At 42.3% G+C, this 26,048-nt stretch overlaps 1 protein-coding gene across 1 annotated transcript in view; it reads right to left on the bottom strand.

Moving 5' to 3' along the window:
- The window catches only part of igsf9bb (immunoglobulin superfamily, member 9Bb), a 188,795-nt gene that overhangs the window by 40,776 nt on the left and 121,971 nt on the right, over nt 1-26,048 (bottom strand). Inside the window, exons 7-12 of the mRNA XM_065007291.1 lie at nt 22,541-22,686; nt 11,403-11,545; nt 10,180-10,320; nt 9,905-10,024; nt 8,828-8,978; nt 4,000-4,123 (exon numbers count right to left, since the gene is read on the bottom strand). Coding sequence (XP_064863363.1) covers nt 4,000-4,123; nt 8,828-8,978; nt 9,905-10,024; nt 10,180-10,320; nt 11,403-11,545; nt 22,541-22,686 — 825 coding nt within the window. The remainder of the gene's footprint in view (nt 1-3,999; nt 4,124-8,827; nt 8,979-9,904; nt 10,025-10,179; nt 10,321-11,402; nt 11,546-22,540; nt 22,687-26,048) is intronic.

Below are 26,048 nucleotides of genomic sequence, written 5' to 3'. Positions count from 1 at the left end.
CTCTCTCCTACCATCGTTTTATTCCCCACCCCTCCCCATCCCTCTGGGTAACAGTTGACCTTTTTAAAGGCACAGGTCTAATAATGTTTACATACTGTTTTACCCACTTTATGTATAAACTGTATTCTAGTCACGGCTCATTCTATATAACTACTGCTGTACACACCTTTGATTCATTTACTTTCCACACTGTCAATTCACCATATACAGTTGAAGTCGGAAGTTTACACACACCTTAGCCAATACATTAACTCAGTTTTTCACAATTCATGACATTTAATCCTAGTACAAATTCCATGTCTTAGGTCAGTTAGGATCACCACCTTATATGAAGAATGTGAAATGTCAATAATAGTTGAGATAATTTTTATATCTTTCATCACATTCCTAGTGGGTCAGAAGTTTACATACACTCAATTAGTATTTGGTAACATTGCCTTTAAAATGTTTAACTTGGGTCAAACATTTCAGGTAGTCTTCCACAAGCTTCCCACAATAAGTTGGGTGAATTTTGGCCCATTCCTCCTGACAGAGCTGGTGCAACTGAGTCAGGTTTGTAGGCCTCCTTGCTCGCACATGCTTTTTCAGTTCTGCCCACACATTTGCTATGGGATTGAGGTCAGGGCTTTGTGATGGCCACTCCAATACCTTGACATGGTTGTCCTTAAGCCATTTTTCACAACTTTGGAAGTATGCTTGGGGTCACTGTCCATTTGGAAGGCCCATTTGTGACCGAGCTTTAACTTCCCGACTGATGTCTTGAGATGTTGCTTCAATATATCCACATCATTTTCCTACCTCATGATGCCATCTATTTTGTGAAGTGCACCAGTCCCTCCTGCAGCAAAGCACCCTCACAACATGATGCTGCCACTACCGTGCTTCACGGTTGGGATGGTGTTCTTCGGCTTGCAACACTCCCCCTTTTTCCTCCAAACATAACGATGGTCATTATGGCCAAACAGTTATATTTTTGTCTCATCAGACCAGAGGACATTTCTCCAAAAAGTATGATCATTGTCCCCATGTGCAGTTGCAAACCATTGTCTGGCTTTTTTATGGAGGTTTAAGAGCAGTGGCTTCTTCCTTGCTGTGTGGCCTTTCAGGTTATGTCCATGTAGGACTCGTCTTACTGTGGATATAGATACTTTTGTACCTGTCTCCTCCAGCAACTTCACAAGGTCCTTTGCTGTTGTTCTGGGATTGATTTGCAATTTTCGCACCTAAGTACGTTCATCTCTAGGAGACGCGTCTCCTTCCTGAGCGGTATGACGGCTGCGTGGTCCCATGGTGTTTATACTTGCGTACTATTGTTTGTATAGATGAACGTGGTACCTTCAGGCGTTTGGAAATTGCTCCCAAGGATGAACCAGACTTGTGGAAGTCTACAATTTGTTTCCTGAGGTCTTGGCTGATTTCTTTTTATTTTCCCATAATGTAAAGCAAAGCACTGAGTTTGAAGGTAGGCCTTGAAACACATCCACAAGTACACCTCCAATTGACTCAAATTATGTCAATTAGCCTATCAGAAGCTTCTAAAGCCATGACATCATTTTCTGGAATTTTCCAAGCTGTTTAAAGGCACAGTCAACTTAGTGTATGTAAACTTCTGACCCACTGGAATTGTGATACAGTGAATGATAAGTGACATAATCTGTCTGTAAACAATTGTTGGGAAAATGACTTGTGCCATGCACAAAGTAGATGTCATAACCAATTTGCCAAAACCATAGTTTGTTAACAAAACATTTGTGGAGTGGTTGAAAAACAAGTTTTAATGATTCCAACCTAAGTATATGTTAAACCTCTGATTTCAACTCTATATACATTGGGGCAAAAAAGTATTTAGTCAGCCACCAATTGTGCAAGTTCTCCCACTTAAAAAGATGAGAGGCCTGTAATTTTCATCATAGGTACACTTCAACTATGACAGACAAAATGAGAAAAAAAAACCTAGAAAATCACATTGTAGAATTTTTTTGCAAATTATGGTGGAAAATAAGTATTTGGTCACCTACAAACAAGCAAGATTTCTGGCTCTCACAGACCTGTAACTTCTTCTTTAAAAGGCTCCTCTGTCCTCCACTCGTTACCTGTATTAATGGCACCTGTTTGAACTTGTTATCAGTATAAAAGACACCTGTCCATAAACTTAAACAGTCACACTCCAAACTCCACTATGGCCAAGACCAAAGAGCTGTCATAGGGCTCCAGAAACAAAATTGTAGGGCTGGGAAGACTGAATCTGCAATAGGTAAGCAGCTTGGTTTGAAGAAATCAACTGTGGGAGCAATTATTAGGAAATGGGAGACATACAAGACCACTGATAATCTCCCTTGATCTGGGGCTCCACGCAAGATCTCACCCCGTGGGGTCAAAATGATCACAAGAACAGTGAGCAAAAATCCCAGAACCACACGGGGGGACCTAGTGAATGACCTGCAGAGAGCTGGGAACAAAGTAACAAAGCCTACCATCAGTAACACACTACGCCGCCAGGGACTCAAATCCTGCAGTGCCAGACGTGTCCCCCTGCTTAAGCCAGTACATGTCCAGGCCTGTCTGAAGTTTTCTAGAGAGCATTTGGATGATCCAGAAGAAGATTGGGAGAATGTCATATGGTCAGATGAAACCAAAATATAACTTTTTGGTAAAAACTCAACTTGTCGTGTTTGGAGGACAAAGAATGCTGAGTTGCATCCAAAGAACACCATACCTACTGTGAAGCATGGGGGTGGAAACATCATGCTTTGGGGCTGTTTTTCTGCAAAGGGACCAGGACGACTGATCCGTGTAAAGGAAAGAATGAATGGGGCCATGTATCATGAGATTTTGAGTGAAAACCTCCTTCCATCAGCAAGGGCATTGAAGATGAAACGTGGCTGGGTCTTTCAACATGACAATGATCCCAAACACATCGCCCGGGCAACGAAGGAGTGGCTTCGTAAGAAGCATTTCAAGGTCCTGGAGTGGCCTAGCCAGTCTCCAGATCTCAACCCCATAACAAATCTTTGGAGGGAGTTGAAAGTCCGTGTTGCCCAGCAACAGCCCCCAAACATCACTTGCTCTAGAGGAGATCTGCATGGAGGAATGGGCCAAAATACCAGCAACAGTGTGTGAAAACCTTGTGAAGACTTACAGAAAACATTTGACCTCTGTCATTGCCAACAAAGGGTATATAACAAAGTATTAAGATAAACTTTTGTTAATGACCAAATACTTATTTTCCACCATAATTTGCAAATAAATTCATTAAAAATCCTACAATGTGATTTTCTGGATTTATTTTCTTCTCATTTTGTCTGTCATAGTTGAAGTGTACCTATGATACATTACAGGCCTCTCTCATCTTTTTAAGTAGGAGAACTTGCACAATTGGTGGCTGACTAAATACTTTTTTGCCCTACTGTACATATATTTTTATATTGCAGACTTTGACATTGCGCGTTCTGAAGTGTCGTAATTTCTTGTTCTTTTTTTAACTTCTGGATTATGTGTGTATTGTTATTGTATTGTTAGATATTGCTGCATTGTTGGAGCTAGAAACATAAGCATTTCGCAGCACATGCAACAACATCTGCAAATCTGTGAACGTGACCAATAAACTTTGATTTGAATTGAGGAACAGCCCACCCCTCCCCAAACCCTAAAGCTTGAGACTGAACTCAGACCAGTGTCAAGTGGCAACATCTACTCAACTACCCCATCCAAGCGCCCTCCTCCCCAGCCAAAGTGCAGCAGCCTCCCCTAGGAATAAGAGCACAGAAGGGGGCAGAGAGGGGCTTAGGTTTCCAAAAAAACAGTTGGGCTGCATCCCCATTCTCCGCCCTATTCAAGAAGTATGCACGTGTACACTCCTCCTTGTCATTTATTTCAAAACACTGGATTGGTGTAGAAGCATCAACTGAAGGGAGAATGCTGAAGAATCGGGACGTAGCCTCAGAGGGAAATGCTTGAAGAAGGAAGAAGCAGGAAGCAAAGCATGCTGGGATGACTCACACATAGCCATACCAGACTGAGAATGTCTGCTCGAAGCCACCGTCGTAGCCTGCCTCCCACGACATGTTGACCCAGGTGGTGGAGACCGCTGCGTGGACGTTGGCCGGGGCGTGGGGGCTTGTGCCTGGGGAGGGGGAGTCATGTGGGGAGTGGGGATAGTGAAGAGGGTGGGAGTGAAAGAGGGAGTAAAGCATGAAGCATAAACCACACACGTACTTAAATCACACACACACACGTTGGAAGTCAGCTCTTGCTCATATGTGTAGGCATTGTGTGGTTGTGTTAGGACTATACTAAGGTGGTAGGCCTGAGTTTCATTAGAGATCTTCAATCTGTGTATCTATGTGCATTGAGATTATGGGTCACAGTAAGTCTTGGCATGGTGTCTAAAGAACAAGCTTAGGCCTCTGAGCCAGCTAGACTAGACCTGAATCAGAGCCACACTGTGTGTGTGTGTGAGAGTGGCCAATTTCTTTACAACTACATATAGGTGACTCTGGGTGAGAACGTTTCTCTGATAAAGATTTTACTGTAGCATGTGTTAGTGAGACAACATCATCTTAGAGCTAGGGTCGATTTTCTTGAATTTCTGCCTGACTGACATGCCCAAAGTAAACCGCCTGTTACTCAGGCCCAGAAGCCAGGAAGCCAGGATATGCATATAATTGGTAGCATTGGATAGAAAACACGTTGAAGTTTGTAGAAATGTTAAAATAATGTATGAGACTATAACATAATTGAGATGGTAGGAGAAAATCCAAAGAAAAGCCAACCTGAATCTTTTTTTTTGAGGTCCCATGCTCTTATAATGAAAAACCATGGGTCCTATGCTATTCTAGCTCCCAGATTGCCATTTCTATGGATTCCACTAGGTGTCAACAGTCTTTGTTTAAGGTTTCAGGCTTGTTTCGTCCAAAACGAGTAATAAATTGGAGTTTTGGTACAAAGAGTCCCAGTGGAAAAATCAGTCTATCGGCGCGCGATGAAGGCGCACCTGCTAATTTTACTTTTCTATTGAACATACTTCTTTCCGTATGAAATATTATAGTTTATTTACAATAGAAACGTAGTTTGACTTGTTTGAACAAAGTTTAGTGGTAGCTTTTTGGACTCCTTTGTTTGCATGTTGAACGAGTGGATTACTGATATCGATGGTGCCAACCAAACAGACCTTTGGGATATAAAGAAGAATTTTATCTAACAAAACAACCATTGATGTTGTAGCTGGGACCCAAGATTTTCAAAAGTAAGTGATTTATTTAATCGCTATTTGTGATTTTATGAAGCCTGTGATGGTTGAAAAATATGTTGATGTGGGGCGCCGTCTTCAAACAATCGCATGGTATGCTTTCGCTATAAAGCCTATTGTAATTCGGACAAAGCAGTTAGATTAACAAGAATGTAGGCTTTTAAACAATATAAGAATCTTGTATGTTCATAAATGTTTTAAATTATGATTATTTATTTGAATTGCGTGTCCTCCAATTTCACCTGATGTTGTCGACAGGTGTCCTGCCAGCGGGACGCCTAAGCCTTAAATATACAGTTGTCATGTAATATCTTAATTAGTTGACATAGTAACCGTAGAAGATCTCTAGTAGATTATTTGAGAAATCTCTGGCCAATTACAGTCTCCCCTACCAATTAAACATGAAAATGTGCTGAAATGTAAAGGAGTTGGACATATTCCGATCATCCACCAAATATACTGAACAAAAATGTCAAGTGTCAAATTTTCCATATGCACAAAAAGCTTATTTCTCTTAAATTTTGTGCACAAACTTGTTTACATCTCTGTTAGTGAGCATTTCCCCTTTGCCAAGATAATCCATCCACCTGACAGGTGTGGCATATCAAGAAGCTGATTAAACAGCATGATCATTACGCAGGGGAACCTTGTGCTGGGAACAATAAAAGGCCACTCTAAAATGTGCAGTTTTGTCACACAACACAATACCACAGATGTTTCAAGTTTTGAGGGAGCGTGCAATTGGCATGCTGACTGCAGCAATGTCCACCAGAGCTGTTGCAAGATAATTTAATGTTAAATTCTCTACAATAAGCCACTTCCAACGTCATTTTAGAGAATTTGGTAGTATGTCCAACTGGCCTCACAACCGCAGACCACGTGTAACCACGCCAGTCCAGGACATCTACATCCGGCTTCTTCACCTGTGGGATTGTCTGAGACCAGCCACCCGGACAGCTGATGAAACTGAGGAGTATTTCTGTCTGTAATAAAGGCCTTTTGTGGGGAAAAACAAATTCTGATTGGCTGGACCTGGCTCCTCAGTGGGTGGCTGCGTCCCCGCCCAGTCTTGTGAAATCCATAGATTAGGGCCTTCATTTATTTATTTCAATTGACCGATTTCCTTATATGAACTGTAACTCAGTAAAACCATTGAAATTATTGCATGTTGCATTTATATTTTTGTTCAGTATACATTAACACAATCATCCAATTGGCTGTGAGAGAGAAATCCATTGGCAAATGGAACGCCTGCAAATTGTTCCTTTGACTGTTGAATGCCAGACACCAAAGACACAGTTTAACAGTGTCCCGAATACCCCCGTCTGTGAATCTTGCCCCCACGCACAAAGACCTCCACACAGGCAATATCAGCAGACAGCTAACTGAAGACTAAGTGGTCGCTTTCCATAGCCAGCTGTAGCTATAGACACTAACACTACTCCAAAAAAGCATAATCGGAACTGGACGACCTATACACAACAAGTGACAGTTTATCTATCGGTTGTCCAGTCGTGGCCAAAAGTTTTGAGAATGACACAAATATAAATTTTCACAAAGTATGCTGCCTCAGTTTGTATGATGGCAATTTGTATATACTCCAGAATGTTATGAAGAGTGATCAGATGAATTGCAATTCATTGAAAAGTCCCTCCTTGCCATGCAAATGAACTGAATCCCCTAAAAACATTTCCACTGCATTTCAGCCCTGCCACAAAAGGACCAGCTGACATCATGTCAGTGATTCTCTCATTAACACAGGTGTGAGTGTTGACGAGGACAAGGCTGGAGATCACTCTGTCATGCTGATTGAGTTTGAATAACAGACTGGAAGCTTCAAAAGGAGGGTGGTGCTTGGAATCATTGTTCTTCCTATGTCAATCATGGTTACCTGCAAGGAAACACGTGCCGTCATCATTGCTTTGCACAAAAAGGGCATCACAGGCAAGGATATTGCTGCCAGTAAGATTGCACCTAAATCAACCATTTATCGGATCATCAAGAACATCAAGGAGAGCGGTTCAATTGTTTTCAAGAAGGCTTCAGGGTGCCCAAGAAAGTCCAGCAAGCGCCAGGACCATCTCCTAATGTTGATTCAGCTGCGGGATCGGGGCACCACCAGTACAGAGCTTGCTCAGGAATGGCAGCAGGCAAGTGTGAGTGCATCTGCACGCACAGTGAGGCAAAGACTTTTGGAGGATGGTCTGGTGGCAAGAAGGGCAGCAAAGAAGCCACTTCTCTCCAGGAAATACATCAGGGACCGATTGATAATCTGCAAAAGGTACAGGGATTGGACTGCTGAGGACTGGGGTAAAGTAATTTTCTCTGATGAATCCCCTTTCCCATTGTTTGGGGCATCTGGAAAAAAGCTTGTCCGGAGAAGACAAGGTGAGCGCTACCATCAGTCCTGTGTCATGCCAACAGTAAAGCATCCTGAGACCATTCATGTGTGGGGTTGCTTCTCAGCCAAGGGAGTGGGCTCACTCAAAATGTTGCCTAAGAACACAGCTATGAAAAAAGAATGGTACCAACACATCCTCCGAGAGCAACTTCTCCCAACCATCCAGGAACAGTTTGGTGACGAACAATGCATTTTCCAGTATGATGGAGCACCTTGCCGTAAGGTAAAAGTGATAACTAAGTGGCTCGGGGAACAAAACATAGATATTTTGGGTCCATGGCCAGGAAACTCCCCAGACCTTAATCCCATTGAGAACTTGTGGTCAATCCTCAAGAGGTGGGTAGACAAACAAAAGCTCACAAATTCTGACAAACTCCAAGCATTGAGTATGCAAGAATGGGCCAGAAGTTAATTGACAGCATGCCAGGGCGGATTGTAGAAGTCTTGAAAAAGAAGGGTCAACACTGCAAATATTGACTCTTTGCATCAACTTCATGTAATTGTCAATAAAAGCCTTTGACACTTATGAAATGCTTGTAATTATACGTCAGTATTCCATAGTAACATCTGACAAAAATATCTAGACACTGAAGCAGCAAACTTTGTGGAAATTAATATTTGTATCATTCTCAAAACATTTGGCCACGACAGTAGAGCTTTCAGCAGTGGAAACAGTCTCTGTGTCTACCTCCCCAATGCTGCGAGCCCAGCTCGCTCATCTGTGATTTGCGAATGCTGGCGCGACTTCATTGACCTTGCAAAATGCTCATTGCACATGTCCCCCAGGTGCTTTGGCTGACGTGTTGAGCTTTGGCAAACTGTCAAGCTGTTGACGCTGCTCTGCACAGCCCCGCCTCTCTTCACTATCCTTAGATCACACAAGGGTCCTATTCATTAAGGTATGCAACGGAAAACATTTTAAAACATTTTGCAACAGATCATGAAAATTCACATTTCTGATTGGACAAGACCAGACTGTCCCTCTCTCTTTCAGTCGGCTTTCCTCCATTTGTCGCATAATGAATATAACCCAGTACTACTCAGCTTCCTATTACTTGTATTTGATTAAGTGTTCCTTTGCGTGTGTGTATGTACCTGTTCCTGTGTGTGTTCGATGTGTGTGTGCATGAGTGTTTATGCCTCTTCCTGTGTAATGTGTATGGCGGAGTGGCTTGTACCAAAAACTTGGAGGTGTGTGCTGGCAGTGATGCTCGTGGCAACGTTGGTGGCGACACACTCCCACTCCCCGTGGTCTTCCTTGCCCAGGGACTTGAACTGTAAGCTGCCGGTGGGAAGGACGTTGTGCTTGCTTTTACTGGGCTTCCCTACCTTAAAAAGAGAGAGGGGAAGAGAGAGGAGTTACATCTCACAGAACAGCACATACCGTATTGGTTCTGGCAAGGAAGATAATTATCACCCACCCACACAGCCTCCAGACAGACAGTAGATTAGTAGATAGACAGAGACAGACAGAGACAGAGACCGAGAACAGGACAGATAGACAAACTGGTAGACAAAAAGAAGGCAGACAGACAGAGACAGGTAGACAACAAGGAACATAGACAAAAAGGAAGGCAGACAGACAGACACACACAGACAGGTAGATTAGTAGACGGACAGACAGGAAAAACAGAAAGACCAACACTAAAACTTGTGATTCCTCAGTCACTGTGGCTGTTGGAAGAGACTGTCCTTCCTCCGCTACTCGTATAACAAAACATTTCAGCATCGGCATCACGGCGACGGTAAAGGGAGACAAACAACTGCAAATCACATTGTTTTCATTGGGAGAGATTAAGAAGCTCCATAATCAGGAGATAATTGAAGGCTAACGCTAATGTGTTTGCCTTGATTGTTTCAACTGATAACGCCACCATTAAAATGCAATTAAAACATTGTGATTTCTAGGAGCCAGTTTGATTGCAACCTCATCTCATTCCTTGTGGCAAAGATGGAAAAGATGACTCCAATATCAACAATCACCATCGAACCACATTTGGCGGTGTCTGGTTTACAAATTAAATGGTAGTAATAACCACCCGTTATCACTTAACATTACATCATTTGGGGATTTACTAGCAGCGAGTAGCTTGGTCAAATAGACTGTGTGAGTGTACAGCAACGTTCTACCTGATACCCATAACTTTAGAGTGAAAGGATGGAGAAGAGGAGCCGTAGCTCTGTCCTATTATAAAGACTGTCAGACCAGGCCACAGCATGAGTCTTTTGGATGGTGGGAGGGTCGCTTCACTTACCTTCCGCCATGTGATATTGGGATAGGGAAATTCTCTCTCAGCCGCACAGGGGATGACCAGCTCTCTCCCAGCCTCTTGCCTGTATTCCCCTCCGGGAACAATCGAGAACTTAGGGGGATCCTGCCCAGAGAGAGTGTTCCCCAATGGGGGTGAGATTAGAGTAACAGACCGAGATGAGTGTAGCCGTTAGGCTAACTCGAAGCATAGAAAATGCATAATGATTGATAGACTAGCTAGCACGCTACGCTAATTACTGTTAGTATCAGCCTGCGTACCTTTAGCACCAGAGGAGTGGGAGCGGACCATCCCTCAGAGCCCAGGGCATTGTAAGGCATGCAGGTGTAGGTGCCCAGAGAGTCCTCCGTCACCTCGGCCACGCGGATGCTCCCGTCCTCCATTTGGCTCCAACCAGGGTACTGTGGGAACAAAGAGGGGCTAACGCTATGACATTGCAATGTTTGTATGGCTGGGCTCACCAGTGGCACAGCACTATCCCGTCATAGAGCAGAGGAGACTGTGGCTTCAAGGAAGTGAGAGGTGCGATCAGTCCCCAAATGTTCTCACTAGTTAAAAGTTCTGAATCAAAAGGGACTGAAAGCAAGGGCAAAAAGTAGGGGAAGGAAACAGAAAGAACAGCTAGATTTTGTCTGGGATATACACAACAATTGATCCACCCCTAGAAGCCTTAAACTAGGAAACTTAACCACTAGGACGTCCTCTTTAATGCACATGTGAAGAGCTTAGTTCATCACCTTTGTCGCAGTTCCAAGCCTGAGGAGATTTCACAGTCTGTCATCCAAATTCAGGTAGAAGTTGCCCTTCTAGGCACAGATCTACGATCAGCCTACCCCTTAGCCCTAAACTTAACCATTAGGGGGGAAAAACACAAAACTGACTTTAGATCAATGTCTAGACGGGGCAACTTCACCCTACTCCACTAAGAATTCAGTTCTGGGGGAAGATGTATAAGAAAATATACTAAGACTAGTAAAGTCTCCACCCCCCTAAAAGGAAGTTTCGGGCAAGTCTATGGGCTAAATGTCCCCTCTTCTGAAATTCAAAGCAAAATCGTGATTTGTCCAAATGATCATTGACGAAAAATCTGAGCGCAGAACAAAGTTCCTCGTTACACGTCGCATCCCACAATCTGTTGACAGACGCTACGATACCATCTTATGTTACGTGCGTCTGTCCATGAGAGTTTGGATTCAGTGATGTCAAATGGGTTTTAGTGATGCAAACGTTCTGAACATTGCCGATAGAAAGAGAACAAATAGAGCTGATACCATTCCCTATTCCTACCTAACAGACAATCATATCGGTTTTACACAATACATTTATCTCTGAACATTATGGGTCATATTCATTAGGCATAAGAAAAGGGACTTAAACCGGGAGGGGCTTCCTGAGCATGTCCAATAACAAAATGCACATTTTCGTTTTCCATTGCAAAACATTTAGCTACAGTGTGTTCTAATGAATATAACCCTTGATTCACCTTCTCTATCCGGAGGGGGTTGCCATCTTTTGTCCACTTGACCAGCGTGACAGGCGGGTTGGCGTCTACAGGGCAACGGATGAAGCCTGGCAGGCCAATGGCCACATAGATGGCAGGTGGCATGTCTTTGACACGGGCAGGGTCTGGGGCGAGAGAGAGAAATACAGTTAATTTGTATTGTATTTATTTCTGTATTTATTGGACAAAGGACAGATGGTGGGAAAGGTAGAGAGTTTGTCGCAAAGGCAGTGGGCTGGATTCGAAACCAAACCAACATGGGCAAATATACACTGAGAGTACAACACATTAGGAAAACCTTCCTAATATTGAGCTGCACTCGCTTTTGCCCTCAGAACAGCCTCAATTCGTCAGGGCATGGACTCTACAAGGTGTCCAAAGCATTCCACCGGGATGATGGCCCATGTTGACTCCAATGCTTCCCACAGTTGTGTCAAGTTGGCTGGATGTCCTTTGGGTGGTGGACCATTCTTGTTACACACAGGAAACAGTTGAGTGTGGAAAACCCAGCAGCATTGCAGTTCTTGACACAAACCGGTGCACCTGGCACCTACTACCAAACCCTGTTCAAAGACACTTAAATATTTTGTCTTGCCCATTGCCCACCCTCTGTATGCCACACACACAATCCATGTCTCAATTGTCTCAAGGCTTAAAAATCGTTCTGTAACGTGTCTCCTCCCCTTCATCTACACTGATTGAAGTGGATTTAACAGGTGACATCAATAAGGGATCATAGCTTTCACCTGGATTCATCTGGTCTATTATGGAAAAGGTTTTGTACAAGGTGTAGACAGCGGCACTAACCGCTAGCTAGATCGCCCAGGCCACGAGATAAATATCTTTATGGTGGAGTAACATTGGTAGGGATTACGGGACCAGTACTGCAGCAGGAGACAGGGGAAATAACAGGTTTTATGAGCACGGGCTATCATTACATGATAAACTGTGCTTCGGTAGCAGCTGGTCTGAGAGCAGTAGCTGTGGAGGTTGTGTGTGTGTTTGGAGTGGATGGGTAAACACTGACAAGTAAACAGAGAAATATGTTTTGAGTATGTCAATTCATTTTCCAAGGAAGGAGAATCCTAGACAAATATATAGAATGGCATTGTGTGGATTAAAATGAGTATAGAGCAGGATGACCTCTTCAGTATTCAGACAGAGGCGTCCGTGGCTGAGTGGAGTCACGGCTGATATAACTTTATCTGGCAGCACGGATAGACGAGAGGAAAGACACTAAAGTCAATGCCCTAGCCTATAACTTTGAACAAGCTCGGAAGCATTAGAATAGTAGGGCTGCTTAGCGAAGTAAGGTCAAAGTAGGTTGTTTCAAAGAGGTGTTTGCACGATGTCTTGCCAACCCGAAGAAGACTGTGCTGGCTTGCATATTTTTTTGCCACATATTTTCACAAATTGGTGGATGTGTAAGCAGGTCAGCTCAGTCCAACTTGATTTGGCTCAGTAGTGTATTCTGTGAGAGTGTCCATGGTATCTTATTCAGTGTCACTATGTGGTAGCGATGACAGATTTGCCACTGGACCTTACATTACACCACAATGAATGGCACAAACCAATAAACTTGTCTGCACTCCCCATTAATTTCCTCTGTGTTGTCTAACCTTTTAAGCAGACAGGTCTCAGTGTGTCATGTCTGATGTGAATAATAAAGGACAGATTCAGACTTTGTTATCTAGTCAGAGCCAGGTGATAATGGCTGCAGGAGGCCAGTGCTGCTTGGAAAGGAGCGGTTTGGAAAAAAATCCCTCAACATCTTAATCTTTGGCGAAGTGCCACAGTCTATTTATAGAAGGGGAGAGAGGAGGTGGGGTAGTGCCAGGCTCACTATAGCTCGCATACACACTTTCTCTAACATGCACATATCAACACATCTTTATTTTAAGTCTGGTCTCGCTTTACCACATGTACCAAAGCTGATTATTATGCGTAATTCACCAGTGAAAGGGAAGAAGAGAAGGGGACTGAAATTGAAACAGGAAAAGTTGTACTGGCTTGGGCAGTCTCTCTCTCTCTCTCTCTCTCTCTCTCTCTAGTGCTGCACTGCAATCAGTGGACTAGTGGGGTCGCTATCGCCCACGCTGCCTATCCCACCGACCGTCTGTAGCTGACGTCACTGCAGAGGAAAGGGTTTCCACATAGAATGATGTCACCTCTCCCCCTCCTCCCTCTTTCGCGCTCCCTTTCCCTCACTTTTGCAGCGCCTGTCACACACGCACACAGTACAGAAACAACCGGTCACGGTCGCGCTGATCTAATTTTGTGTGTGTTTGAGTGTGAGTGTGTGTGCGTGTGGTGACATATAAGGGTTTGAGTGTGTGTGTGGCTGCTCTCCTGGGGCAGGTATGGAAGCATGGTAGCCTGCAGCCCAACCAACCCAGAGAGGGAACAGTGATGGGGGGATACACCTGAGAGAGATGGAAGAAGAGAAAGGAAGAGGGAGGGGGATGAGTGAGAACAGGCACAATGGAAGGAGAGAGAGAGATAAAGAGATGGAGTTGACAATTGGGCTTCAGAAAGGCATAAGATGATGAGATGATAGGAATAAATACGGAGAGAGGAGGAAGAGACAGAGAGTGAAAGAGTGTCCGGGTACCTCAGACAATGCAGTGCCTATGCAGTATACAGTGCATTCGGAAAGTATTCAGACACCTTGACTTTTTCCACGTTGTTAGGTTACAGCCTTATTCTAAAATGGATGAAATAGTTTTTTCCCCCTCATCAATCTACACACAATACCCCATAATGACAAAGCAAAAACAGGTTTTTGTGGAAATATCACATTTACATATGTATTCAGATTACAACCTCGAGTCTTCATGGGTATGACTTCACAAGCTTGGCACACCTGTATTTGGGGAGTTTTTCCCATTTGTCTCTGCAGATCCTCTCAAGCTTTCAGGTTGGATGGGGAGCATCGCTGCACAGCTATTTGCAGGTGTCTTCAGACATGTTCGATCGGGTTCAAGTCCGAGCTCTGGCTGGGCCACTCAAGGACATTCAGAGACTTGTCCCGAAGTCACTCCTGTGTTGTCTTGGCTTTGTGCTTAGGGTCGTTGTCCTGTTGGCAGGTGAACCTTCACCCAAGTCTGAGGTCCTGAGCGCTCTGGAACAGGTTTTCATAGAGGATCTCTGTGCACGTTGCTCCGTTCATCTTTCCCTCAATCCTGACTCGTCTCCCTGCTGCAGAAAAACACCCCACAGCATGATTCTCCCACAATCGTGCTTCACCGTATGGATGGTGCCAGGTTTCCTCCAGACGTGACGCTTGGCATTCAGGCCAAAGAGCTCAATCTTGGTTTCAACAGACCAGATAATTTTGTTTTTCATGGTCTGGGAGTCCTTTTGGCAAACTCCAAGCAGCATGTCATGTGCCTTTTACTGAGGAGTGGCCCTAAGGTTCTTCTCCCCCGATTTATCAGTTTGGCCGGGCGACCAACTCCGAGAAGAGTCTTGGTGGTTCCAAACTTTTCCATTCAAGAATGATGCAGGTCACTGTGTTCTTGAGGACCTTTGATGCGGCAAACATTTTTGGGACCCTTCCTGTCAGGATTTGGCCAGGGTTGTTCCGGTTTTTGGTCACTAGATGCCCCCATTGTGCCTTTTGACCTTTTGTTTTCCCTTGATCCCCATTATTATTTGCACCTGTGCCTCGTTTCCCCTGATTGTATTTAAACCCTTTGTTTTCCTCAGTCCTTTGCTCTGTGTTTGTATGTTAGCACCCAGCCCTAGTATTCTGTTAACTCTTGTTGATCCCGGTGGACGCTCTTGTGGAATTCTGTTTTTTGTTCTTGTTTATTTATTTTTGAGTATCTTTTGAGGCTTTTTGTGCTATACCTACCACCTTGTGGATTTACCTTTTTTGTCTTGGAGGATTACCTTTGTTCTTGTGGAATTCCTTTTGAGGTTGTGGAGTTACATGTGTTCCTGAAGGACTTCACTTTTTACTACATTAAATACACCGTCTCAAGTACTGCTGTGTCTGCCTCATCTTCTGGGTTCTGCCGACTATTCGTGGCTCAGTTGGTTAAGTGACTGTTTCTCACTCCGGAGACCCGGGTTCGTAACCGGGTCCTGACACTTCCCCAGATCTGTGCCTCGACACAGTCTTTTCTCTGAGCTCTACGGACAAATCCTTCGACCTCATGGATTGGTTTTTGCTCTGAAATGCACTGTCAACTGTGGGACCTTATATAGATAGGTGTGTGCCTTTCCAAATCATTTCCAATCAATTGAACTTACCACAGGTGGACTCCAATCAAGTTGTAGAAACATCTCAAGGATGGTCAATGGAAACAGGATGCACCTGAGTTCAATTTCGAGTCTCATAGCAAAGGGTCTGAGAATACTATCTGTTTTTTATTTGTAATACATTTGCAAAAATGTATAAAAACCTGTTTTTGCTTTGTCATTATGGGGTATTGTGTCTAGATTGATGAGGGAAAAAATGTATTTAATACATTTTAGAGTAAAGCTGAAATACTAAATACTTTCTAAATGCACTGTATCTTAATTTTTTGTCTTGAAGTATTACTTAACGGCCTTGCTGCAAACAGAATGGTTGATTTGGAGTGGATTTCTTTTAATACAGACTTCCTTCTTTTAATTTTTTATATTTTCAAGTATTGTGGTGGCAGCATTATGTTATGGGTATGCTTGTCATCGGCAGGGAGTGGGGAGTTTGTTAGGATAAAAATGAATATGAAAGTCTTCAGTCTTCTGAAAATCTAAGCCTATTTCTGCAGGACAATATCATAAATTTCAATGCCAAAGACACACCAGAATTACTTTCCAAGAGGTGTTAAGTGTTCCTGAATGGTCCAGTCTCAGTCCGGAATTAAATATGCTTGAAAATCAGTCTATCAATGATTCCCAAACAAGTTTATTGAGCTTGAGGAATTTTGACAAAAACAATGCATATTTGTAGCCATAAGAGTTGTGCAAAGTTGGTAGAATCTTGATAAAAAAAATTCACAGCTGTAATGGCTGTCAAAGGTACTTCCACCAAAAATGTACTCTGGGGTGTGAAGACGTATGTAATCTAGACATTGTTGTTTTTTAAAATGGTTTAATCCCTTTTTAGATGTAATTTTAAGGCAGCAAAACGATAAACCTGAGAAAGGGGTGTGTAGACTTTCACTAGCGGCTGTACATCACCACGCCCCCAGAAACCAGAAAGTCACACTATACACCTACTATAATCACACTATGCACCTACTATAATCACACTATGCACCTACTATAATCACACTATGCACCTACTATAATCACACTATGCACCTACCTACTATAATCACACTATGCACCTACTATAATCACACTATGCACCTACTATAATCACACTATACACCTACTATAATCACACTATACACCTACTATAATCACACTATGCACGTACTATAATCACACTATGCACCTACTATAATCACACTATGCACCTACTATAATCACACTATGCACCTACCTACTATAATCACACTATGCACCTACCTACTATAATCACACTATGCACCTACTATAATCACACTATGCACCTACTATAATCACACTATACACCTACTATAATCACACTATACACCTACTATAATCACACTATACACCTACTATAATCACACTATACACCTACTATAATCACACTATACACCTACTATAATCACACTATGCACGTACTATAATCACACTATGCACGTACTATAATCACACTATGCACCTACTATAATCACACTATGCACTATAATCACACTACACCTACTATAATCACACTATGCACCTACTATAATCACACTATGCACCTACTATAATCACACTATGCACCTACTATAATCACACTATGCACCTACTATAATCACACTATGCACCTACTATAATCACACTATGCACCTACTATAATCACACTATGCACGTACTATAATCACACTATGCACCTACTATAATCACACTATGCACCTACTATAATCACACTATGCACCTACTATAATCACACTATGCACCTACTATAATCACACTATGCACCTACTATAATCACACTATACATCTACTATAATCACACTATACAACTACTATAATCACACTATGCACCTACTATAATCACACTATGCACCTACTATAATCACACTATACATCTACTATAATCACACTATACATCTACTATAATCACACTATACATCTACTATAATCACACTATACACCTACTATAATCACACTATACACCTACTATAATCACACTATACACCTACTACGCAGCCCTAATTGTCAATCGCTCAGCAGTCCGTTAGCTGTCAAAAGACCTCAGTGGCAGGCAGAAGACAAGAATATCATTCAAATTCTAAAAATAGAACAGCATTGGCTAGCTAGAAATGTCTCTGCCTCTCTGCATTCTGGCTCGGGCAGTGACTTGCTTTGGGAAATCGGTCGCTACTTGAGAGAAAAAAGCTCCCTCTCTCTCCGCAGCCTGTGTCAAAAAAGTGTCTGGTCTCTGAAAGCGATGATGTAATGCTCGCTACCCTCCCTCCTGACTGGTGCTGCCTGCCCCTCCTGCCCTTCCTCAGGCGCATGAGAAAATAAATATCCAATTTGGAGCCGTAGAGGAGGAGAGAGTGGGGGAATGCAAAATGTCTGTTGCCTTGGCTACCCAAACGAGTCATCACTACCCGCAGACGCGGGGCCACATTTCTCGCCGGTGGATGGATATTACTGGTGCTCAACGCTCATCCCTGCCTCCATTCATTTGGAATACAATATGGCTGATTTACCTCAGGGGAACGACGAGGCTGGCGTACTTGAAAGTCACGACTCATAAATGAAAGGCGGGCTGTGAATAATATTGATTAATCAATGCCAGTGTGACCGAAAACTAAATAGAGCGTATCATGCTAGGAGAATATTGCTGAATGTGAAAGTGACTCAAGTGACCTGGAAGAAGAGTGACTTCAAGGTCACCGTTTCAATTCTAACCCGCACGGTTCCCAGCATTGGTGTGCATGTGTTGGGGTTAAGAGTGGTAGTGGTTGGATGGATCAGGGTTGGGGCTAATATGCCCGCTTGGCCGAGCTTGGGAGGTCTGGAATTGGCTTGGAGTCCAATGTAACCTCCAATCAATTACACAGTGCAGTGGATAGAGAGAGAGGGTTTCTATCTAACTTATTCTATACCATGGCCAGATATAGTGCCATATTTCCTGTATTCAGATTCAAAAGGCATTAGCTTACATCAAATGTACATACAGTAAGATGGAAAATTGTCTTTGGCTTGTTGAGAGCTTGGGACTGACTATAAGATTCTATCTGCAAAAATATGATTCTGAGATAATTGGACTTAAAGTTCCAAACCCTTAATGGCTTGAATGGTGTCAGCCAGCGGCATAACTTAAACTGGGAATAGTAGAGAGGGGGGGGGTTGAGCATTAGGTCAGTGTGTATGAGTTGCGCTCTTTTTAAAATCAAGCAGAGCAGAAAATGGCTGATGTACAGTTGAAGTCGGAAGTTTACATACACTTAGGTTGGAGTCATTAAAACTCATTCTTCAACCCCTCCACCAGTTTCTTGTTAACAGACTACAGTTTTGGCAAGTCGGTTAGGACATCTACTTTGTGCATGACACAAGTAATTTTTTCAACAATTGTTTACAGACAGATTATTTCACATATAATTAATTGTATCACAATTCCAGTGGGTCAGAAGTTTACATACACTAAGCTGACTGTGCCTTTAAACAGCTTGGAAAATTCCAGAAAATGATGTCATGGCTTTAGAAGCCTCTGATAGGCTAATTGACATCATTTGAGTCAATTGGAGATGTACCTGTAGATGCAATTTCCAAATACCTGAAGGTACCAAGTTCATCTATACAAACAATAGTACGCAAGTATAAACACCATGGGACCACACAGCCGTCATACCTCTCAGGAAGGAGACATGCTCTCTCTCCTAGAGATGAACATACTTTGGTGCGAAAAGTGCAAATCAATCCCAGAACAACAGCAAAGGACCTTGTGAAGATGCTGGAGGAAACAGGTACAAAAGTATCTATATCCACAGTAAGACGATCCCTACATGGACATAACCTGAAAGGCCGCACAGCAAGGAAGAAGCCACTGCTCTTAAACCGCCATAAAAAAGCCAGACTATGGTTTGCAACTGCACATGGGGACAAAGATCATACTTTTTGGAGAAATGTCCTCTGGTCTGTTGAAAAAGAAATATAACTGTTTGGTCATAATGACCATCGTTATGTTTGGAGGAAAAAGGGGGAGTCTTGCAAGCCGAAGTACACCATCCCAACCATGAAGCCAGGGGGTGGCAGCATCATGTTGTGGGGGTGCTTTGCTGCAGGAGGGACTGGTGCACTTCACAAAATAGATGGCGTCATGAGGGAGGAAAATTATGTGGATATATTGAAGCAACATCTCAAGACATCAGTCGGGAAGTTAAAGCTTGGTCGCAAATGGGTCTTCCAAATGGACAATGACCCCAAGCATACTTCCAAAGTTGTAAAAAAAATGGCTTAAGGACAACAAAGTCAAGCTATTGGAGTGGCCATCACAAAGCCCTGACCTCAATCCCATAGTAAATTTGTGGGCAAAACTGAAAAAGCGTGTGCGAGCAAGGAGGCCTACAAACCTGACTCAGTTACACCAGCTCTGTCAGGAGGAATGGGCCAAAATTCACCCAAATTATTGTGGGAAGCTTGTGGAAGGCTACCCAAAACGTTTGACCCAAGTCAAACAATTTAAAGACAATGCTACCAAATACTAATTGAGTGTATGTAAACTTCTGACCCACTGGGAATGTGATGAAAGAAATAAAAGCTGAAATAAATCAATCATTCTCTCTACAATTATTTTGACATTTCACATTCTTAAAATAAAGTGGTGATCCTAACCGACCTAAGACAGGGACGTTTTACTAGGATTAAATGTCAGGAATTGTGAAAACTGAGTTTAAATGTATTTGGCTAAGGTGTATGTAAACTTCCGACTTCAACTATATATATCTGGTGGCTATGGAGAAATATGATGGGGAGTAAAGTGAGAACGACATGGCTTGGGAACACCTCTTGGATCCTGTAGTCTGACGGGGAAGACTGGGTGAAAGCATGAGGAAGCTTTTTTAGAGCATTCATTTTTGCCAACCTCAACAGAAAAGTATCCTGAAGACATAGTCAGGCTAACACAGAGTGGGAATTGTCATGTTTTCAAACGTTGGGTTGTCATGCATATATAATTATGCATAGCTTATCACATTGTTAATACTGTTATGTTTTGTGTCTTTTTGTTGCTCTCCAAGTCTTATGCTATCACTCTCTTAGGAACCAGAAGGAGAAAGTGGAGAAACAAAAAGTTTTCCATTTGACATGGAACAAGACAGCAGATTCAGCTGGAATGGCACTTTGTTATGTGATGAGAGATGGAAATAAAAGTGTGTATGATGTGATCATAGTACAGAGGCCATAAGTCTCTGAGTTTGTAAACCTCACGTTGAATGTTTGTCATCATTGTTTGTTCATTTATAACCATTTGTTAGTTTTTTAAAATCATGTTTTATTATCCTCGTTTGTCCATTTAGAAGTAATTTCCAAGTTCATATAAATTGAACATTAGGACGCTATTGTTCAAGAGGAGGGACTGTCGGATTCAGGCTAAACTTTGAACATTGAGATATTAAATACATGATAGATCAAAAGCATAGAATATAAGGAGTGAAAAAGACCGGGTTTTATGTCAGAAGTTAATGGTTTTCTGTGGAAAGACAGATGGCTTTGGAATGTGTTGGGTGGAGATCTTGGAAACTAACAACGCCACTGAGGGAGACCGGGTAATGTATAACGTTTACATTGTCAGGATATGTTATTGTTAGCCATCAGGGATCCTCTGGGAGGAGAGGAAACAGTCTTGTATCGATAACCATGACAGCCTTGAGTTGGGGAGGAGTGAGCACTTTGGGGGTAGAGGTCAGGTTAGATGAAGTGAGGAAGAACAGGTATCACTTAGGTTCTGTCTAGCAACAGAGATGCATTGGATGTTCAGTTGTGGAGGAGGAGACTCAGCCTAGGAGAAAGGGTTAAATATCAGTGCTTGTGTGAATATTTTGTGTTGTCTGAATTACAGCTGTATCGACCCTTTGGGAAGAATTAAACTTGGTTAAGCTTCTCTAGTGTCTGAGTTATTTACTCTGAGAAATAAGAACCTAACAGGGCTCTGCTGCAGGGTGGTGGACCCCCAAGGACAGGACGGGGCAGCTTTATTGTGTGCAAGTAAAAAGTGCTCTACAGTACTATTAGTCCTATGATATTAATTATAAGGAGGATTTGCTGTTTCTGTGTGTTAATGTATATTTGAGGTGTATGTGGTTTTTCTTTTGTTTTGTGTTTCCAAACCTTTCCCTTGTGAATGAAAAAAAACTTAAATATGTGAACTGGGAAGGAAATTGTGTCCGGAGAGAGTTGAGTTATTGACTAGACTGCTGGGGGTCGGACATGCAGGCGGCTCGAGCTGGATGGTCGGTCAGGCTGAAATCTGATATAGAGGACGTCTTAATCAACAATCAAAAGTCTTTGTGTTTTTTCAAGAGTTGTTATTTTGTTAGGCTATTGGTTAAAGGTGCAACAATATTTATTATTGAATTACCTTTGATCTACTTCAGTCTTATTAATCACTTAAACATATTTAATAATGATCTCTTACCTAGCTTGATGACTTTGGGCATTTTTGCTTACTTTTTGTTCTAAATTCGAGACGGCATATTGGATTGTGTAAAAATGCAGGAAACTTTTATATTTTATAATCCCAAGCTCTCTTTGCGGCTCATTAGGGTGGGTAGGTAAAGTACAACACTCATTAAGTAGATTAGGTAGAGAACAGCATCAGCAGGACTGAGTGTACTCAGTTGCAGTGGGACCGCTCGACAGCACAGCTGCAGGTTCAAGTTGCTCTTATAGGTACAGATCTAGGATCAGCCAATGTCCTTTGTATGGCTGATGAACAGAATTAGGTATGTTCGTTAGGATGGATCTTGCTGTAGTGTACACCCAGTAGCTCTGTGTGTTCTAATGAACACAAGTACATAAGGGGTAGGGGTTGACTGTAGAGGATAGGGCCAGACACTCACATTGCACTGTGACCTGGGCCCAGGCGGACGGGGGCTGGCCCAGGCTGTTGCTGGGGCTACAGGTGAATCTCCCAGCATCTTCAGGCTTCACACCGCTGATGATGAGTGAGCCGTCCACCAGAATACTCACTCTGTCCCTCAGGCCACTGCAGAGAAGGGAGGGAAGAGCATCAATATAGAGCCTACAACCACTTCCACAAGTACAATTGTCACTTTATTATGCATTAACGTCAACTAGGTGAGACAAGGTGAAAATTCCATTTAAGTGGAATTTAAGATATGCCCAGATATGCCCAATAGCTAGGTTTCCATCCAATTGGCGACCTGACTATTCTAAAATATGCATAAAAACAATATGCACATTTTCCTACCAGAGGTGTGTTTCCATCAAACTGACTGGTTACGGATAAAAAGGTGATGACTGGTGCACATAAACACTTTTGCGCTTAATTCCCATGTACTGAATACAAAAAACAGAAGAACAATGTGTTCGTATTGCATTTTCAACTCTACCGATGGATTTGTCATAAAAACGGTTTCTCTCTAGACAAGAGTTCGCTGGTAAAGTGGACAGGGTAGGTTATTTGATGAGATATCAATAAGAGCAAGATCAGCCAAGCACCAATCATCATGTCACCAGCGTTTAGGAAATGTGAATGATCATCATGACCTTAACCACCATTTGAAGTTCATCATAACTTATTTCATCTACCCATAAACTCGATGCTTTTCCAAGTCATGATGGTAGTCCTACAACGTAACGTGTCATCGCGCTACTCCACGTTTACTTCCATATGATGGTAGTCCTACAACGTAACGTGTCATCGCGCTACTCCACGTTTACTTCCATATGATGGTAGTCCTACAACGTAACGTGTCATCGCGCTACTCCACGTTTACTTCCATATGATGGTAATTATATCAATATTTGCACATAAAGGCGTTTCCACCAAAATTGTCGCATAATAATCAATTTCAAAGACAAAATAATTATCCACCCTTGCGTATTTTGTTTTGTCGATAATTTTTTTACCAATAATTCATGGTTTCCATCAGGCCTGTCGTGAATCTTTTCAAGCGGCAGCCATCTGGTAATTCATTAGCATGAAATGGTTGGATGGAAACCTGGCTAATGACTAAGACAGACGTGTGACTATGAAAAATAACACAGAATAGTGAGGCTGAAATTATGTTGCTTCACTCACAATGCTTCTTCAGGACAGTGCCCAGGTGTAGAGTGTTGAATAATTTTCAAATATCATTAGCATTAACACTATTTTCTCAACTTCCCTGTCCTACAATAACAGAGAAACCGTCTCCTTATAGCCAAATGAGGGCTCTTCCATTGTCTCTCCTTGCTCCCCATCTCCCTTCCACTTAGGAAGTTCCTTCTCTGGGCGGGTTGAAAAAGCCCATAAGATCCTATTTTGTTCTATAGAGTGTGCAGGCCACGCATGAGTGGACGTAGGATGGCTGGGGGCTCAGTGGGTGGCCCATAATCACAGCTAGTGGAGCGTGGAATGACACAAGCACTGTGTCACTAGATATTCCTGTCTCTAGGGACAAGAGGTGGTGGTGGTTAGGGGGGGTCTTCTATCAAGTTTCAAGTGTTATTAGCCATATCATATGTACAGGATACACGTGGTATAAAATGTCCAACTAAATGCTTACTTGCAGGTTCCTTCTCGACAATGCAACAACAATAAGAAATGATAAAAGATAAGAATACGAAAACATAAAGTAAATAGAATTAAATAAACATTTTAGCATCAGTAGAATACGGGAAGGCACAATATATATTCCAATATTTACACATGTATCAGGGAAGGTGGGATTGGGGGGGGGCATGTGTTTAAATTGTGCAGTATTAGCAATAGCAAATAAGAGTCTGGTAGCAGCAGTTGTGATGCGTGTTTGGCATAAACGTACAGTTCCTTCAGAAAGGATTCATAACCATTGACGTAGTCCACATTTTGTTGTGTTACAGCCTGAACTCAAAATGGATTACAAAGAAATCTCACTTATCTACACACAATATCCCACAATGAAAGTGAAAACATGTTTTTAGACATTTTTGCAAATCACACCCGATTCAATACATGTTATAATCATTGTTGGCAGCGATTACAGCTGTGAGTTTTTCTGGGTAAGTCTCTAAGAACTTTGCACACCTGGATTTGTTTTAAATTTTCAAGCTCTGTCAAGATGGTTGTTAATCATTGCTGGACAGCCATTTTCAAGTCTTCGATTTATAGATTTTTTTTTCATAGATTTTCAAGACGATTTTATTTCAAAACTGGAACTAGGCCACTCAGGAACATTCAATGTCCTATTGGTAAGCAACTCCAGTGTATATTTGTGTTTTAGGTTATTGTCCTGCTGAAAGGTGAATTCATCATTCCCAGTGTCTGATGGAAAGCAGACAACCAGGTTTTTCTCTAGGACTTTGCCTGTGCTTAGCGCCATTACGTTTAAAAAAAATCCTTGACGATTACAAGCATACCAATAACATGATACAGCCATATGCTTGGAAATATGGATAGTGTGTTGTATTGGAATTTGCCCCAAACATAACACTTTGTATTTAGGACATAAAGTGAATTTCTTTGCCACATTTTTTGCAGTATTTCTTTAGTGCCTTGTTGCAAACAGGATTAATGTTTTGGAATATTTGTTATTCTGTACCGGCTTCCTTCTTTTCATTCTGTCATTTAGGTTAGTATTGTGGAGTAACTATAATGTTGTTGTTCCATCCTCCGTTTTCTCCTATCACAGGCATTAAACTCTGTAACTTTTTAAATTCACCATTGGCCTCATGGTGAAATCGCTGAGCGGTTTCCTTCCTTTCCGGCAACTGAGTTAGGAAGGATGCCTGTATCTTTGTAGTGACTGGGTGTATTGATACACAATCCAAAGTGTAATTAATAACTTCTCCATGCTCAAAGGGATATTCAATGTTTGCTTCTTTTTTTACCCATCTAGCAATAGGTGCTCTTCTTTGCGAGGCATTGGAAAACCTCCCGGGACTTTGTGGTTGAATCTGTGTTTGACATTCACTGCTCGACTGAGGGACCTTACAGACAATTATATTTGTGGGGTCCAGAGATGAGGTAGTCATTAAAAAATTGTTATTGCATGCTAGTTATTATAGGACATGTTAAGCAAATGTTTATTCCTGAACTTAATTAGGCTTGCAATAACAAAGGGTTTGAATTATTATTGAGTCAAGACATTTCAGCTTTTCAGTAATTTGTAAAAATGTCTAAAAATAATATTATGGGGTATTGTGTGTAAGCCAACTCTAAAATGTAGAACAAGTCAAGGGGTGTGAATACTTTCTGAAGGCACTGTGTGTGTGTGTGTGTGTGTGTGTGTGTGTGTGTGTGTGTGTGTGTGTGTGTGTGTGTGAGTACGTAGAGCCAGTATGTTGTTCTACCTTTTTCTATCTCCATCTTTATCTGCTCACTGTATTTCTGTCTACATTATGGTGACGCCGCCCAATCCTCTT

The sequence above is a fragment of the Oncorhynchus nerka genome, linkage group LG22 (assembly GCF_034236695.1).
Source record: "Oncorhynchus nerka isolate Pitt River linkage group LG22, Oner_Uvic_2.0, whole genome shotgun sequence".
Taxonomy (NCBI): Eukaryota; Metazoa; Chordata; class Actinopteri; order Salmoniformes; family Salmonidae; genus Oncorhynchus; species Oncorhynchus nerka.
Note: the sequence above shows the minus strand (reverse complement) of the source record. Positions and strands in the feature narration are given on the sequence as shown.